Below are 18,431 nucleotides of genomic sequence, written 5' to 3'. Positions count from 1 at the left end.
ATAATAATATTTTCCCCAAAGAGTTCTGAAGAACAAATGAGTGAAGATATATGTGAATCCCTTAGTGGTGATGATTGACACCAGTGGTCCTTGGAAAGTATTGTTATTTTTCCCATGCCTTCTGGTGTGAATGTAACTGTAGTATTATTTTCAGAGACAGATATTGATTAGAAGAAGGCAAACAGATGATTTATATGTGTAGTGAGATTTTAGAGCACCATTTCTGTTTTTTAAAAATCTATGTTTCCCCTGGTAAATTTAAGTCATACTTTCTTTTAATATATATTTAAGTTTAATTTGTTACATATAAAAAGTCATATATATGTGCATGTATAATATATGTATGTATGTGTGTGTACAAGCACACACACACACACACACACACACACACAGTTGTTGTTGTTTTATTTTCACCCACCAGGCTACCAGTCAGGAAGTTATAGAGAGCAAAGTTATATAATGACTCAGCAAGTTGTGAGTCAGTGTGGATTATCCTGTTGATACATTTTAACCCATGTTTATGTTTATCTCCTGTGGGTTTTCAAATTCTTCCCACTTACGGCATTGGTTGGCACTTCCCGTGTTAATGTGATTTCTACCCTTTCCTGGGAAACTTACACATCCTGGTTGTCATGTCCTCGGCCGTACCACTAGAGGGAGCCACTCGGTAATGGGTGAGGTCAGCCTAACAGAAATAACATGATCAGCCTGGTGCTGATCAGAGGCCAAGGCGACAGGTTACAGGTAACATATTTCAGATTTATTAAAAAACACATAGGTAACAAGTCAGAGCTTTGGCTAGGAATGATTTGGAAAAGAATTGAAGGCATTATTCCACAAAACATTCACAGTGTGTGCTAGAGACAGAGAGCAGGGAAGTGTTCTAGAAGCATTTGCGGTGGACGATGGATGGCCCGGCCTCGTCGTACTCCTGTTTGCTGATCCACATCTGCTGGAAGGTGGACAGAGAGGCCAGGATGGAGCCGCCAATCCAGACGGAGTATTTGCGCTCGGGAGGGGCAATGATCTGTCGGTCAGCATGAGAAAGAAGGGCCATTAATGCACTAGGACGGGGCCTGGGCATTCCAGCATGGTCCGAATTTGGTGGCCCCAGCTGAAGTTTCATGGACAACAGGGATAGTCTTGGCTGTTAGATGCTGAATCCGAACCTGAACCCTAACCCATGGGGTGTGAATAAGTTGTGGATTTAGAGATTCTTCAGTGAGCACATTTGGTTTCCCAGCTTCCTTTTACACAATCTGTTCCAAAGCATCTATGACACCCCTGCTGCATTCAGTCTACTATTGGGCAAACTGAAAGTTGGCCCCAAATCCTGCACGGCCTCCACTTAAGCCCTGACAATGTCCCTGACTTCCATAAGCTGTTCTTCAGAACTCAGCACGACACATACGCTCTGTGGACACAAACACCAGCAGCTTCAAGGAGAAGTTTTGATTGTGCCAGAACTTACCACACAGGAACTTACTATAGACCTGATTAAGTACACTGAGATGCACTGTTTAACACAGAGGGGCCCAAGCGTCCCCCACTGGGATGAACATTCCCCTGGGATAGGTCCGGGTTAGGCTGCATTGGCTGGTCCTACCCACTGCCCAGGCCTGGCATATAAGGACATGTTGACATTTCTTAAATCAATGAATGGTTTAGGCTCAGAGAGCAGTGAATCAGGCCAAGGGTATGTCTCCCTACAGCAACTCTAAAAATAGCTATAGTTGAGTAATTCCAAATTCCACATCAGACTTGGATACTTGGGTAGAAATGAATATGGACACTTGGGCCAACAGATAAGGTATTTCTGAAACGGTGGTGAAAGGGTTTAATTTCTGTTTATCCCTTGAGCTCTGGCTGAACATTTATTTTTAATACAAGTAGCTGATATTTACTGAGCACTTACCATGTGCCGAGCACTTAGCTAAGCATTTTACATGTATTATCTCATTTAATGCTCATAACCACTTTGAAGAGTAAGTACTGAATTACTCTCGTATTCCAAATGAGGAAACAGAGACTGAGAGAGGTTTAAGTAATTGACCTTGATCACACCGGTTGGTACATATCAGACCCAGTATGCAAACCTGGACCTCTTCCAGGTATTTTTTTGTTTTGTTTTAGAAATAACTTTTCATTTTCGTATAATTTTAGTTTTACAGAAAAGTGGTAAAGACAGTGCAGAGAGTTCCTATAGACCACCCCCCACCCCCATTCAGTGTCAGTTTCCCCTAATGTCACCATCTTACTGTGCCAGGTTTTTAATGGTTTGCTCTCATCACACAGGAGCTCAAAGTTCTACATTCATTTCTATTCAAGACTCCAAGTTTGAAGAACTAGAAACTACCCAACTCTAGCTGGATGTCTGTCGTATACCCCCAACCTAGGTTGGCTTTCTCAGCAACCCTAGAAGCTGGTTTCATGTCCCTGCCTCCAGGGTGGGAAGATGAGGAGGTAAGTGCCAGTCGGAGGGGCATCTGAGAATCACAAATCCTCAGAAAACAGTCTCTCTCCTCTTAACCCGCAGAATTCCGAGCCTCTAATGTGGAGAGAGAGCATGCTTCAGTCTAGGCCTCCCTGTTATGTTAGCTGCAGACCCTTTCAAAAAAAGAGTGCAAATAACAGAGAACTTGTCTGAATACCTCTCGTGTGTGTGAACTGCCCCCAGGGTGCCCCTTCTCCTGCTCCCTGGGACGTGGATCAGAAGGTCCCAGCCTGGCCTCCTGATTTCAGAGTGATAACAGCCTTTGAGAAGTCACCAGTTTGCCTCCAAAGAATGATGGCTTTTTAATCTGAGTTTCTTTGACTGTGACTCAAAACTCACACAGTGTAGGGGTTCTGATGGCTCAAGGACTGAGCTTGGTCATCCTGGGGTCATGCTGCACTTTTGAGCACTTGTATCAAAGGGTATGTCAGACAGAGAGATGAAGATAAAATTCTAATTCCTGGCCACTGAGATGGAGTCACATTTAGTACTGGAAGAAGAGTATACGCTACTGAATCTACAGGGTTTACACCTCTTCAGAAATAAGTCTGGTTCATCTGTAATATTTGTAATGCTCTATACATGACATGCACTATTTTTGTGATGAGGAAAAACAACAAAATGTGTATTTTAGTGAGATATGGACACATGGGGGGCTCTATTGACCTTCACTGCAGCTGCTGAAAGTAGCTGATTGACAAGGATAAGTATAGATGAAATTTTGTACAAGATAATTCAACTCCTTTATGAACTGAACTGACCTATATCCTTTAAAGTATGGGACTTGTGGACTTTTAACCACTGCCTAGCTCTAAAACCCGTGAGTGCATGCATGTGACCAAGATGTAGCCTCTGAAGAGTCCTTCACCTCTGGTTGTAGGGCTGGCATTGCCAGCAGGATACATGGGTCCGTCACTGAACTGTACCTTGATCTTCATGGTGCTGGGCGCCAGGGCCGTGATCTCCTTCTGCATGCGGTCGGCAATGCCGGGGTACATGGTGGTGCCCCCGGAGAGGACGTTGTTAGCATAGAGGTCCTTCCTGATGTCAATATCGCATTTCATGATGCTGTTGTAGGTGGTTTCATGGATGCCAGCGGACTCCATCCCTGGAAAAGAGACACGGGCCGTGGTCCTTGGGTGGCGAATAAAGCCCAGGTTGACGTGGAAGACGGTGCGAGCACCTGGATGATCTTACACTGGACCAAAGCTAGGCAGGCACGATGCTCTGGGAACCAGCCATCTCAGGACCGAAAGGTCCTCGAAGGCCCCATGTCCTCCTACCTCTTGTCTAGGGAGGAAGCCCTGCCTCAGCATCTCTGGGAGGGTGGGCGGCTACAACATCATAGCCCTAATTTTTAATAGACTCACTACTATAAATGATTCAAATAAGAAGCAAAGTCTTCAGATTGCCAGCAGAAGTTTCCACGCTGAGCCAATGTTGCAGCCGTTGCTCAGAACTCTCCCAAGTCCCTCTTTGGCTGCTGCCTTGTTCTTACTCCTTAAAACTATATGATGCTGAATCATCCAAAAAAAAAAAAAAAAAGCTTCATTTTATTTGGACGAAGACTCGCTTTTCTTCAATCTTTGCAGTTTTATGATGTAATACTAATAATGCTTAGTGATTAATTACAGCCAATATCTAATAAGCATTGAATGCTCGTTTCGGCCAAGTCCTGGGCTAAGTGCCCCCCACACAGCTCGTGTAATCCTCACAGCCACGCTATGAAATAGGTACTATGACAATCCTCATTTTATAGATGAGGACACTGAGACTTCAGGGTCCAAGGTCATGAATAGAGAATTAAGACTCAAACCCAGTCTCACCCCTCCCAGAGCCTGCCCTCTGTAAACAACTATGCTAACCTGTCCCCCAAGGTCAGTGCTAACGTAGGATTGGGCATTTCCATTTTTCTCTCCCCCTATTATTCCCAAACTCAGCATTCAACCTATCTTTCCCATCCATCCGGTGGCTCCACTGTGTCCTAAGCACAGAGAGTATCTGATTCTTTCACTGTAAACCACACGCCAAGAATGCTTTGGGCTTGACTACAACATAGACAATGCTTTCTTAAAAAGAAAACTCCTTTTCTGGCCTCCTTAACTCTTAAAAATGTGACATTCTTTCCTTTGCCCTGGTTTAGAAATGCACTCGGTTTTGTGGCCCCTGTCACATGTCCCCACACGCAGAAGGGTGCTGGGGGCTGAGGGTCAGCTGGGTGCAGGAGGAGAGGGTGGTCTCCCCAGAAGCAAGGGCAGGGAGTGCTGCCTACCGATGAACGAGGGCTGGAACAGGGTCTCTGGGCAGCGGAACCGCTCGTTCCCAATAGTGATCACCTGCCCGTCAGGCAGCTCGTAGCTCTTCTCGAGGGAGGAGGAGGACGCAGCAGTGGCCATCTCGTTTTCAAAGTCCAGGGCTACATAGCACAGTTTCTCCTTGATGTCCCGGACAATCTCACGCTCAGCTGTCAGCGAGATACAAACATGGTGGCAAACATGGTTTGCACAGGCAGTAAAAATCCACCTGCCCTACTGCAGACTCTCCTACAATACAGGCCCCATCCACAAAGTGTATAAGTTCGATATTACATTCTGCAACCCCAAATCCATCAGGGCAATTAAATTATAAGTCCACTACAGAACCGCTTCTGTTCCCAGCGGAGTGCCTCACACAGAAGATTCTTAGCAAATATTGTCTGGAAAGTTCAGGACAGGATGCAAATGAGCTGGCTAGAAACAGGCAAAGAGCAGGAAATCCTTTGCACATTAACTTTTTTGCACGATTAACTAATGAATCTCCATTATAAGTGCTTTATAACCGTTTGTTATATTGGATTTTCAGTTGACCAGGAAGACGCGTGCCGAAGCCGCCCCTTAGAGGCCCCTAGAGTTTCAAAAAGCTCCAGAGACCTGTGTCATCTGGGCCAGGTAGATTCTAGCTCAAACCCTTGGAAAATTCATCAGCTTCCAGAAAGAGGCAGGCCCTGGCTCAGAACAAGTCCCAGTTGAGAAGGCCCCAGTGGTGCATGGAAGAAGTGGGCAGGCAGACCGCTTTCAGACTCCTGCCCTCTGAAGTTCTAAGCTATTTGTTCCATCTGGGCCCCTGGGAACCTTTTGGAAGCATCTTGGAATTCTTCATAGGGAGTAGAGGAGGAACAGAATTCACTCAACTGCCTACTCCAAAAGGAGATTTTAACATCTTCAGGGCTCAAACTTGGAGTCTAGAATAAGCTTCAGGGATGTCCAGAAACCTAAACATTTGGACAAGACCAAACTGACCAAGGGAGGGCGGGCAGCCAGGGTCAAGGGCACTGAGGACATCCCGACATCTCTAGTATAGTCTGCCTCTGCCTCTCGTAGATAGAGACCAGGTGACGCCAGTTTATAGTCTGAAGACAAATGTGTCGCTGCCTGCGGGTTGATATTAATAGTCACTAACAAGCGCTGCGTGCTTCCTCAGGGCCAGGAATTGCACGTGCATGATCTCATTTACTACTCACAACATCCTTGTGAGAAAGGGTCTATGATTACTCCCATTTTACAGATGAAGAGGCTATGGCTTAGTGAACTTGGGCATCTAGTCCAAGGTCACACAGCTAGTGAGTGGCAGAATTGGGACCCAAGTCCTACTGAGATGTCTCCAAAGACTGCCCATCACCACGCCATACCATCTTCAGTCTCTATGTGTGAATGGAAGGGATTAAAAAATGTTCAAATAATGCAATTCTGACCAGCTCATAATACCAGATGGTTATAACCGTTCTTCTTGAAGAAATAGTGTAATCGGTTAGCGATTTCACATAGCAAAATATTCACTGCTTTGCCCTGGGCATTAGAATCAGGCCTTGATATCTGCAAGGCTGCCTCCCATTGTTTCCTTGGATAATCACCAAGTCTGGGAAGAACACCCCGCCCTTACACCCCCTCCCTTTATCTCCCGCAAGCCTCACCTGTGGTCACGAAGGAATAGCCTCGCTCAGTCAGGATCTTCATGAGGTAGTCGGTGAGATCTCGGCCAGCCAGGTCCAGACGCATGATGGCGTGGGGCAGGGCATAGCCCTCATAGATGGGTACATTGTGGGTAACACCATCTCCAGAGTCCAGCACAATGCCTGGGGGACAGTTGTACACAATAAAAGTCACTAGGGCAGCTGGTATGGGATCACTTACTGGTCTAGTAGAAGGGGAATTTCTAAGCCTCTTATTTGAAAGGAAGGAAGGCATTTGATAGGAGAAGTGGGGCAGGGCTGGATAAAGAACAAAAAAGAACAGGAAGAGGGAAACAATAGGAGAAGTCCTCCTGGAAATACAAGTTAAAGGGCTTAATTTTAAAGGTAAGAAGAAGACCTCTGAGGGCTGGAATTAACCCTGTCAATTCGAACTAAACCCCAATCCATCACAACCCGCGTGTTTATGAACCGTTAAATCCTGTAACTGATGGTGTATTCAACTGAGGCTCTCACCCCTCCCCACCACCTACCAGTTGTACGTCCAGAGGCGTAGAGGGACAGCACTGCCTGAATAGCCACATACATGGCTGGGACATTGAAAGTCTCAAACATAATCTGCAAAGCAATTCAAAGAGCTGAGTTAGTGATGTTGCCAGTCTTACCAAGAATGCACAAGACAGCATCTTGTTGAGGAATGCAGAGGGCCCACGTGGTTCTGGGTAGAGGAAACTAAGGTAGAGGAGGGCCAGGGCAGCCTTGGTTACTAGTCAAGGAGAAATGAAGGTGTAAATGAAGAAACCATTATACCAGAGGCCTGATGGCATGGGGAGGGGGATACATGACCAGCCAGGTATAAGGAGGGTCTAGCTTCTGGCCCTGGCCCTGGCCCTGACTTGAACATGACCTGGGAGAATTCACCAAACTAACAGCTGAATAATGTGGGCTTCATTCCAGGTCTCTTGATTACAAATGGAGGAGGAGTTTGGATGAGAAGGGTTCTGAGGGTCCTCCAGTGTGGACAGTCCAGGACTTGATACTGTTATCAAAGCCAAAAGAAACAAAACACAGCATCTATACTTCTCTGGTGTATGAAAGAGCCTTTTTTTTTTTTTTGGCCACACGGCTTGCAGATCTTAGTTCCCTGACCGGGGATTGAACCCAGGCCCTCTGCAGTGAAAGCTCAGAGTCCTAACCACTGGACCGCCAGGGAATTCCCGAAAGAGGCCTTTTAAACCTGAAGCTCAGACTGGTTGAGATGAGCCCTGTTCTGCGGTCTGAGGTTCGTTCAATCTGTTCCACTTTTTTATGTAGTTGCTGGGTCACTGCCAGCCCTAGAATCTGAGGCCACTCTGGCGGCAGTGAAGGAGCCCTGATTCCTGGAAGAAAAGAACTGCCTGCTGGTAACAGAGAACCAGGTATGAATGTCAGTGTGGCAGCCCATGCAGTCTAGGGACAGGATTAGAACCAGAGTCCCTCCGGGTCAAGCATTAGAAATCTGTGCCCACGGAGATGCCCACAGACCACCATTTCTCCATCTGCAAAACCCTCCCTGGTCCATTCACCAGAGTGAATATCTAGCATCATTTGCTAGACTGCCATAATCCCCAACTATATTTTTTACCATTCACAGGAAAAATAATCCCCATAAGAAACAACATCTCTTGCTACATGAGCACTTCCCAGGCACACAGATGTTCCCCTGTAGAGAACAGCTGCTAGTGTGTTGGTGTAGGGCCTAGAACTCTTCCTAGAAAAAGACCCTGCAGTATATACATTTATTATTCTCCGAGGTCAAAAGATCATGGGCCAAATCCAAGCTCTGCCACTTCTAGCTGTGTGACCTTGGGACAATCACCTAATGTACTTGAGCCTCAGCATACGAATAGCTCCTGCTTTACGTTGTTAAGATTTAAAGAGACAATGCGTATAAAATGCTTAGTCCAGTGCTTAACCATAGCAAGCATGAAATTGACACTAGGTGTATATACTTAACAGCTCATCCAAACTGGAAATCTTGTCTGGCTGGTGGAACGATGGTCTCCTGATCCAAAACCTTTGAGCTTCAGACAAGTCACAATAATGACAATAAAAACTATTTGTTGAAGGTTATCATACCAGGTACCATGAAACACATTTAGCCTTTACCTCATTAATCTTCACATCAATCCTTTGAAAAATAATAGTACTAATATTATTCCCAACATATGCACAAGGAAACTGAGGCTCTGAGAAATTAAGTGGATTCTTTAAAGTCACATAGCTGATTAAGTGACAGATCGAGTTTTCAAACCGGGATCTGTCGGACTCCAGAACCAAAATTCCCCATTTTTATGTTATCCTGCACTTTGAAATGACTTCTCCTTACAAGGTTTTAACCTAAACATGTCACCTTTTCAGTTAAATCTTGGAAATTTCCTGTTGCTCTTGGAACCAAGGGGCCATTCCTGCAGTAAGGATGCGCCGGGGCTTTGGAATCCTGGAAAGTTATCAGCCTGTGAGTGGACTGTTGGGTGGGCCTCCTCGCTGCTGCCCTGCACAGCCCCTTCAACACAGGACTTTCCCCAGACCCCAAAGTGCTGGGCCCTGGAGTGCATATTTACCTGGGTCATTTTCTCCCGGTTGGCTTTGGGGTTCAGGGGTGCCTCGGTGAGCAGGGTTGGATGCTCTTCAGGGGCAACACGAAGCTCATTGTAGAAAGAGTGGTGCCAGATCTAGCAGGGGGACCGGGAAAAACACAATGATGTGACGCTGTAAGGGCACTGCAGTGCTCGAAAAGGGATCAGAATGGGCTAATGAAACCAGGTCCAAATAAAATGCTAGAAGTACTCATTATGTGTCCTCATTTTTACAGATGCAGAGACTGAAACTCAAGGACTGTAAGTAACTCACTGAGGATACACAGCTAGCAGGTGAATGAGCAAAAATGCAAACCCAGGGCTATGAGGCAGGATGGAGTAGTGGTTAAGGGTACAGGCTCTGGCATCAAACCTGGGTTCAAATCCTGGCTTAACCACTTCTTGGTTACGTGAGCTTAGGTAAATTTTAACCCTTCTCAGCCACAATCTCTCCATGGGTAACATAAAAATAATTTGTCCCTGTCTTAAGTCAGGGAACCCTAGAGTTGCTATCTAGCCCAGTACCTAGCCCAGAGTAAATGTTACCATTATTCAACTATATCTTCTTTACCCCCTATTTCCACTTTAGTTAATACTCATGGGCAAATGACTTAGAGTAGCAAGTAAAAGGACAAATGAATGAATATATGAAAGGATGAATGAAGCTGACCTGAAAACCTAATTGCCATTTTTAATATTTAAGGGAAATTTTCCTCCCCTCCATTCCCCTCTTTGCTCCCCAGGGCTGAGAGAAGCCTGCCTCGGTCAGCACACTCTGGACCTTTCGTTCATGGGCAGACATTTGGCCTTCAGGTGTTTCCAAAAAAAGCCAGTGCCTATTTCTAGCATGTCCGTGTGATGTACTTTGGACATATTTGTGTTTGCTTCATGGTTGAGCAGCCTCTTTATTTTTTTTATTTTTATTTTTGAGTTGTTTCTTTTTTAAATTTAATTTTTATTTTATATTTGAGTATAGTTGATGTACAATGTTGTGTTAGTTTCAGGTGTACAGCAAAGTGATTCAGTTATATATATACATATATCCACACTTTTTCAGATTCTTTTCCCATATAGATTATTACGGAATATTGTGAGCATCTTCTTTAATCCCTGGATGCCATAAAGAACAAAGCATCGTGAAAAAGGTTCAGTTAATTAGTTATTTTTAAAAGCCTGAAAATTCTCCACTAGCACCAGAAATATTAAATTCATTCAGAATTAAAACAAAATAAAACAAGAATTGCTAGTGAAAGCTCATACATTAATAAAAGCTAGATCGACCTTAAAGAGTCTTTATCTTATTGCAGTTACTTTGGTTTTGAATTTGTTGTTTCTAGAAAGGAAATGAGACTCCTGAAAGTTCTATTCCTTTGATGGAGTAAAAGCAGCACAGTGTTCAAGAAATCAAAAAAAAAAAAAAAAAAAGTGAAGAAAAGAAATTCTACCAATCGTATTATATACTATGGGTACTCTGAAGCGTCGTTTAAAAACCAACCAATCTCTCTCTCTCTCTCTCTCGAAGACCCTTTGAATTTAAATTTTAGAAATTATGGAATGCTTTATTTGTTCCAAGGATCTTTCTCCAGGTGCATCCCTTCTGAGACGCTGCCAGCTCCATGGAGAAACTCTTAAAAGAGTATTTTCCCACTATTAATATCTTCTTCACAGTGAAAACTGCAGTCTTAACCAAATCCAGAATCTTAGACGCAGTAAACCTCATGAAACACAATTTTTGTAGAGAAGCAGAAGTTTCAGCATTATTACTGATAAATCCTAGCAACACTATTTTCTTTTACACTAGTGGGAGAGAGAGAGAGAGAGAGAGTGTGTGTGTGTGTGTGTGTATGGAGCTGACAGATATATGAAAGTCCAGATGTTCTGGTTCTAATATATTTGCTGCATTTGAAAAATTTAAGTCACTTTCTCATTATTTCTTCTGCTTTTTCTCTGATCACTTGTGTTTCCATAATGTTTCTAATAACAAACATCAAAATCCTAGGATTTAACTCTTCTCATTAGCTCTGCTATATGGATCTGGGAGATAAAGACTTCTCTTAATGCAACACAGGGAGATACTTTTAAAAATATTTATTTAAAATTTTTTGTCATGTGCTTGGGCTTCAATATGTTGAGGGACATTCAGGAACGTATGAATGTATAGTTTTCTATAGTGAAAACTAAAAATATATGTATATTTTTTAAATGTTCAGGGTGAGTTAATGAAAAGCTTTCAAGAATGGGTGGGTGAAGGCAACCCTTTGTTCTCCTGGCTGCTACTCATATAATGCTTGTCCTCGGAGGGCAAGCCAGTGGACTGAGCAATAGACTATTAATACCCACCATTGTCTAAGGACTACTGTTCTCATCTGAAGAGCTAGCTCACTCTAATTGGTTTATAAACCCTGTTAGGCAAAGGATTTGCTTTTTTTTTTTTTTTTAATTTAAAGAAACAGTTCAGGATTTTTTTTTTTTCCCAGTTAGTAATAATCTAGAAGGAACATCAACAAGTAAAAGTACAATTGGGCAAAGTGAGCCAGTTCTTTTCCCCAGCAGTAGCAAGATGTTTGGAATCTGGAGCCACAGGAATTATGCATGAATCTCCCGGTACCTTTTCCATGTCGTCCCAGTTGGTGATGATGCCGTGTTCTATCGGGTACTTCAGGGTCAGGATGCCTCTTTTGCTTTGTGCTTCATCACCCACGTAGCTGTCTTTTTGTCCCATTCCCACCATCACCCCCTAAAAAAGGTTCAACATGTCACAGAGCCAGCCTCTCTCAGAACTTGTGAACTGATTACAGTCCGAACACAAAGGGTTAAATCATTGCGATAGAAAGTTCCTTCCGGTACCAACAATGATATGCTGAATCCTACCGTCACTAAGTTCTTAAGAAACAGCCTTAGTTGATTGGAAACAGGCCTGACTAGTTCTCTCAAATAGCAGAGAACCCTGGGGGCAAGGCAACTTTGTGTCATGTATCTTCTACATCCCTTGATGAGCTCTCTTAGGGCAAAGATTGTATCTGTCTTGTTCGCCACTATGACAAATTGCCTGGCACATATTCGGCACTCAATCATTATTTGTTGAATGGATATGTAAAATTTTACATATTAGTTAAATGGCATTTTGCCTCTTATAAATCCTTTAAACTGTACTTTTGAAGTTGTCAACTACCCGAGAGTATATCTAACCGTTATAAGCAAAAACATTATTTCTACAAATGATCACTCTGTGCTTGATTTCTCATAGATAAATTCATACCAATCAACATTGACATCTGCCTAAAGTAGTGGGATGTATTTTTTAATCCATTAAGTGGGACGTATTTTTTAATCATTGAAGCTTTCCAAAAAAAAAAATTCTCATTACTAAAATTTAAAATTGCACTGGAGTGACTTAAAATTGCAAAACAGTCGTGGCTACTATAGTTCCGTAAGTAGTGATTTATGCAAAATATCTCCATCCCAAAAGTTCAACAAAGGGACAGAGTTCATTCATGGGGAAAGGCTTCTGTTATTTGTTCTTGTGAATCTATGCCAAATTGAAAGCTTAAATATCAATCAGATCGGCTCAATGTGCAAAATACATTTCTGCTGTGAAGGAGAATTTCTGAGATGAAACTCTCAGTTTTTACCCTGTGGCTGCCATCAGCATTTTGTTTCTACATAATGCTACGTAAAATTACCACGTGGCTGTCCAGATGTATTTTGTTGACAGCTAACAGCTGTAAAATTACATTTGGTAACAATGCTTATTTTCATCTAACATTAGGTTCTGTGAGAGTGAGTGACCTGGGCTTTTATTTTAGTTTCTTTCCAAACAGTAGCTATGGAATACATCAGATAACCCATAAACTCATAAATATTTCTGATGCTGATGACAATGATTACATTTAGACAAAAAGGATTTATGAAAAAGAGTCAGTCTTTGTATCTGATAGACACCCAATAGATAATCTATCAACACTGTGTATTAAATTGGCACTTATTTCTAGACGTCAATCATCAGAGGTACATTTTTAACATGGTTACATCATTTCCGGGCAGAGAGCAACAGACAATCTATGAATTCCCATAGCGGGTACCAGAGACAGAGAGGGACCAAATCTATAGCCTTGTTTCTCTCTGTTCCAGAGAAAATTTTCCTCACCTGATGTCTGGGACGTCCCACAATGGACGGGAAAACAGCCCTGGGAGCATCGTCCCCAGCAAAGCCAGCCTTACAGAGCCCAGAGCCGTTGTCACACACCAGGGCGGTGCTGTCCTCTTCTTCACACATCTTGCCTGGAGCTACGACACGGGGTCCTGCAGGGAACAGGGAGGAAGCCACCCCGCTGTTATCCAGCAGTCATGGCACTTAACCTGACCACTCCCACCTTCCAGGCTGGGTTGAGACCCCTCCTGTGTACTCCTAGAGCGCCCTCTGCTGATTCTTATCTAACACAGCACTTATCTCAAAGTACTTTCATTAGACTGAAAACTTTTTATAACTAAAACTCTGATTTCCACGTTCATACAACAGGTCTCTAGCACCGTGGCTGGCACGTCACATGTGCTCACAAGCACTTTAAAGACTGACTAAGTAAGTGAATGAATGAACTACTGCAGAACACATATGGAATATCAGACCATGAGATCAGATATTCACAGGGACAAATCATTTGTTAAAGAAGTATCTGGAATTTGCTGTCTGTATCCAACCATCTTCACATTTTTCTAGATATGTTATAACTTCAAATTTTTTTTCAAAAATGTAGATTTTGAGGAATGGGCAGCATGTGAAAATTTGGAAATATTGAGACATTTAATGTAAAATGTTTAAAAGAAAATTCTCTTTTGGATCCTGAGGACTTTAAATTTTACCCTTGGAAAAACGTTAGAACCAATCAAAACTTTCTAAGAAGGTGCTTTATATTTTAGGGGCCACAGTTATTCCATTAATAAAAAACCACTGCTACCCTGTAAGCCAACAAGCCAGGGTGAATCCAAAACTTTACACATCATGCAGCAGAATGCTTTGTTGCCATTAAAAAAGATAAATAAAAGGATAAGTTACAGGTATATTCTTATGTAATACTAGGTTAGAGAAAGTAACATTGTACGATCCCATTAAAAGTGTATTTTTATGCACTAGAAAAAGATTAATCATATTTACCATGATGTTGATGGGGGTTATTTTTGAAGTGGTGGGTTTTCTAGGTGTTTTAAATGATCATCCCTGGGTTCTGTAATATTTTCTAAATAAATTGAGCATGTATTCTTTTAGTAAGAAAACAATATTTTAAATATCCCATTGTTAAGGTTGGATCCTACGGCAAAATTTGGAAGGCTGGAGCAAAAGTAACAACTTAAAGATCTGGGAAATTGAAGGCTTATTAGAGAACGTTTTCATTTAATGCCCTCATTTCTCAAATGAGAAAACTCAGGGGAAGTGATTTGCTCAAGGGCACACAGGGCCTTACAGGCAAAGTTGAACCAGAGATCAGGTCCCCTTGGCTACGCTTCAGCTTTCAATCTAGACCCCTTCCATTGTCTAAGCAGAATTAGGTGAAAGTAGTCTTTAAAGGGAAGGACACCCAGAGTTGTCTGCCTGACTTTGAGATGATAGGATTTCAGGTTCAGGAAGATTCTTCTAAGTTGGTGAACTCATTGCACCCCCAGGCCTAGATATAAAAGGCAACTCTTTTAAGGAAATTTCTGAGACATAAGAGAAGAAAAAAAAGCTATTACAGTTTGAGTTGTGCCAGACCATTCCCATGAAACCAATGCTCCGTCTTTCCAAATGCCTAGAACTTCCATGTCAGTGTCTCATGCCACATAACCCTTTGCAAAGAGCATGAACCTCAACTGAGAGGACATATCTTAAAATCCAGGACATGTACTATTATCGCCAACTGACAAACCAGGAAATCAAGACTCAAGTTGGAATGATTTGTCCAAGATCCCAAAACTGGTAGAGTTAGAACAATAAAGATGACAGCACATGATGACTATGGGCTTGGATTCTGGAGTCTCACTCTGGATTTGAGTGTGGCCTTCACCGCTTAGAAGCTGTGTGACTTAGTAAGTTATGTAACATCTCTAAATCAGTTTCTTTATCTATGAAACAACAGTAAAATCTGTAGGTAGCACATAGAGTTCTTATGGGGATTAGATTTTCTAAAAGACATTTAAAATAATTTATGGTGGGAATCTATTCTCAATAAATATTATTTAAAAATTATTAGCATCATTATGTGATTATTATCATTATCCAGATCTTTTTACTTCTAGTCTTTGCTTTCTCTCCACACTCCCTCCAGGCCTCCCACAGAAACCTTCAACTTGTGGATTCTACTCGTAAGAATGGAAAATGAGGGTTATCAATGGCCGACTCTTTCTTTTCCCACCCTTCCCTTCCCTTTCCAGACACTGAATTATGTTTGGCAGTCATGTGATTTGGCTTCCTTCCTGGGAAATTAAGAAGCAAAAAGAGAGATGAGAAATGTAAGGGAGAGAAGGCAGAAGAAGCGGTCGGAGTCCGAGGCATGAGTCAGAGGCGGTCAGCACCGAACCAGCAGCCTCTCTGGATGTGCTAAGCAGACTTGCCAAAACAAAAGTAAGGGCCGAAAACAGGATAAACTATTTGGAATTAGGAGGCTCTAAAAACGTGATGGTGTGGTCACTATGAATACACATGTCCTTAATAACCCTTTCCTTGGGCAGGAAGTGTTTGGGGGAGTGTTAGAACGCACTGCAGACCAAGTAGGCTTAACGCTCAGCATCAGCAAGCATGCAGAAAATTTTAAAATCTCAAAATTTGGTAAATGTGTTTTTATTTGGCAAAAAAAGAAAGAAAGAAAATGTCCAGGAAGAATTTAAAAATCTCTAAAACGAGCACTGTCGTTAGAGAAATCTGTGTCCCCAGAAAGGACCCGGCTCAGTGGTTTGCAACTCTTACCTAACCTGATGAGCAGCTGGGTTTGGAGCAAAGCATTTCCTAATTAGGTAAAACACACTCGAATGTCTGCTTTTGGAACAGCACCCGGGTCAGGGGGTTTGCTCCAACCGACTCGAGCGCATCTCGTGCCAAAAATGAGGAGTTAGTGGGAGGGGAACGCTCCAGGTCCCAGCTCGACAGTCTTGAAACACAAACCATATTTAGTCATGAATCACAAAATAGAAGGAAAATCTCAGTGTGAAAACTCCAGTCCGGACTGAAGCTGCCAACCCCTGATTTACAGCAAAGAGCAGCCTGGGGTGGCAGGGCTGGCTCCTGGGTCCCGCCCGGCTGAGAAATGCAAACCAGACATCCCATAGGCTGAAACGCAAACAGCTGTCAGACGCACACCCGGCTCCCTCTCTCTTTATTCACAAAGATTCAGCTGGGCTCCTGCTGCGCTCTGCTGCATACGACCCACCAACCGAGACGCATATATCTTGAAGTGTAAGCTCACAGTTACATGCAAGAGACTTTCCCACAGAAGACACTACCAATGAGAGCCAGAGGAACCCAGATGCAAATACACAAGGAGCCAACATCAAAGGCTAGGCAACGGACCTCGGTTCAATTCTAAAATCCACTTCCAGACACCGTAGCTGCACCAAAAGTACAGTCCAGTGAAAAATCCCCACACCAAATCTGAACCACAAGCAGATACTGGAGTTTCCAGTGCCTAAATATAAATCATCACGTAACTTACTGCAGACAGCTTGACTGCGTCTCTGAAATGCGCTGCAAGACCCAGGCTGTTGGTTTAGTATAAACAGATGTTGCAGGTGACACACATAGATTTCATTCCATCTTGCTCTCCCCACCCTTTCCCACACCAGGCTGCGTCTTAGCTTGGATTTTAAGATTAGATCATTAGAGCTAAAAGCTACAATCGTGTTAGTAGTACAATCTTCATTCAAAAATTTCAGAGTGTGTGAGCCTGGCCAAAATCCCCAGAGATGACATCTGATTATACTGGGTAATGTCAGAGCCGCTGGAATCTAAGTCACATCCCTGGGCCGGAGCCACTTACCCTGAAAGTGCTCGGCTGGGCTTCTCTCCTCTGGCTGGTGTTCGGGGAAGCTGAACGCTGAAGGATTATATAGCCCCTTGGTCTGCTCCCCTCCCACTTGCTTCCCAAACAAGGAACAAAGACAGACTTCAGCCCTCCGTTCAGTCTAACACAACCATATAGGGACCTCAGCACAAAACTCTCTAATCTGGGTGGCCGGAGGTCTGGGTCTCTTCCACCGCATTCCACTGCTCTGCTCATGAAAAGGCAGGCAGCTCAGCTGCCTGTGGGAGATAAACACCCCAAGCCTTCAGAACAACTGCTGAAATGTCCAGAGATACTGAGTGAGCCTCATGGGGCAGATGCAGGCACAGTTCGCACATTCCTCAGGAGATGCCAGCCGGCTGTCTTGCTAGCGTTTCGGGTCATTTCCTCATGAACCGAGCACAGAAAGAAGCAGTCTCTGAGGAGCAGGGACTTTTAAAAATTCCCCTAAAAATGGCGTCTGCAATGAAGAAAGAGATGCTGCAGTGGTCCATAAGTTTAGAGAGGGAGTGAGAACTTTGGGGTCATCAGTGCTGGGTTTATGAATCAAGTCTGGGGGGGGGTTGTTGATGGAAGTAGGAATTGAAGTGGAGACAGGGTTGAGGGCCCGTGTTTTCACAGAGGCGCTTGGAAGTCAGCACGACCTTAACCATTTTGGTCCCCTGGTTCATTAGCTGCGTCTGCTAATTTGTCCTGAGCAATATAGCAGCATGAGAGGGGCTGCCCTTCAAGCAGAGTTCATGCAGGCACCTGTCACAGAGGCAGGCTGAGAGCAAAGGGCGTGTTTAAGGGAAGGCTCTCTGGGCCTCCTCTTGCCCCGCTGACACATCTGACAGGTGACAGAGGTAACAGGTGACCCAGGCATTCCTCAAAGGAAGGTAGTGAGTAAACACCAGTCTGACCTTAAGCTCTCATTCCCAGGTGACAACAAATAACTTCAACGGTTTTACATTTGCCTGTTCCTCTTCGCCAAGCCAAGGTTCTAACTAAATTCATGATAGAAATATTTTTGATGGCTACCATGAGCATTTCTGCTGACGTATGAGAAAAATCCCAGGATGAATATCTCTGTTTTACAGCTGTGGCCAGCCCTTCACTCATGTTACTGTGTCTGACCTGTTTGATTTATGGTACACACACACACACACACACACATTTATCTTTGAGAAATTGCACGATTGATGATTATATAATTTTATATGGCTTAAGACTAAATGATAACAGATTGCTCTGTATTTTTCAAGGATGTGTCAACTGTTTCTAGTTCGTGTCAACCAGAAAACACAATTGTGTGAATGTTCAAACTTGAAGACTATGCAATATAACGTAAAGTTGGGCATTTGGGA

The 18,431-nt window shown here is 43.3% G+C and overlaps 1 protein-coding gene across 1 annotated transcript; it reads right to left on the bottom strand.

The window, feature by feature from the left end:
* Window positions 1-738: 738 nt before the first annotated feature.
* Window positions 739-17,218, bottom strand: ACTA2 (actin alpha 2, smooth muscle). Its single transcript, XM_082423889.1, has 9 exons — window positions 17,062-17,218; window positions 13,206-13,360; window positions 11,667-11,795; window positions 9,044-9,154; window positions 6,974-7,058; window positions 6,444-6,605; window positions 4,767-4,958; window positions 3,421-3,602; window positions 739-1,027 (listed from the first exon to the last, which is right to left on the bottom strand). The coding sequence occupies exons 2-9, from the start codon at window positions 13,332-13,334 to the stop codon at window positions 884-886; spliced, it is 1,134 nt and encodes a 377-aa protein (XP_082280015.1). The 5' UTR covers window positions 13,335-13,360; window positions 17,062-17,218; the 3' UTR covers window positions 739-883.
* Window positions 17,219-18,431: the final 1,213 nt, after the last annotated feature.

Source organism: Balaenoptera physalus (genome assembly GCF_965194825.1).
Source record: "Balaenoptera physalus genome assembly, chromosome: 14".
Lineage (NCBI taxonomy): Eukaryota > Metazoa > Chordata > Mammalia > Artiodactyla > Balaenopteridae > Balaenoptera > Balaenoptera physalus.
Note: the sequence above shows the minus strand (reverse complement) of the source record. Positions and strands in the feature narration are given on the sequence as shown.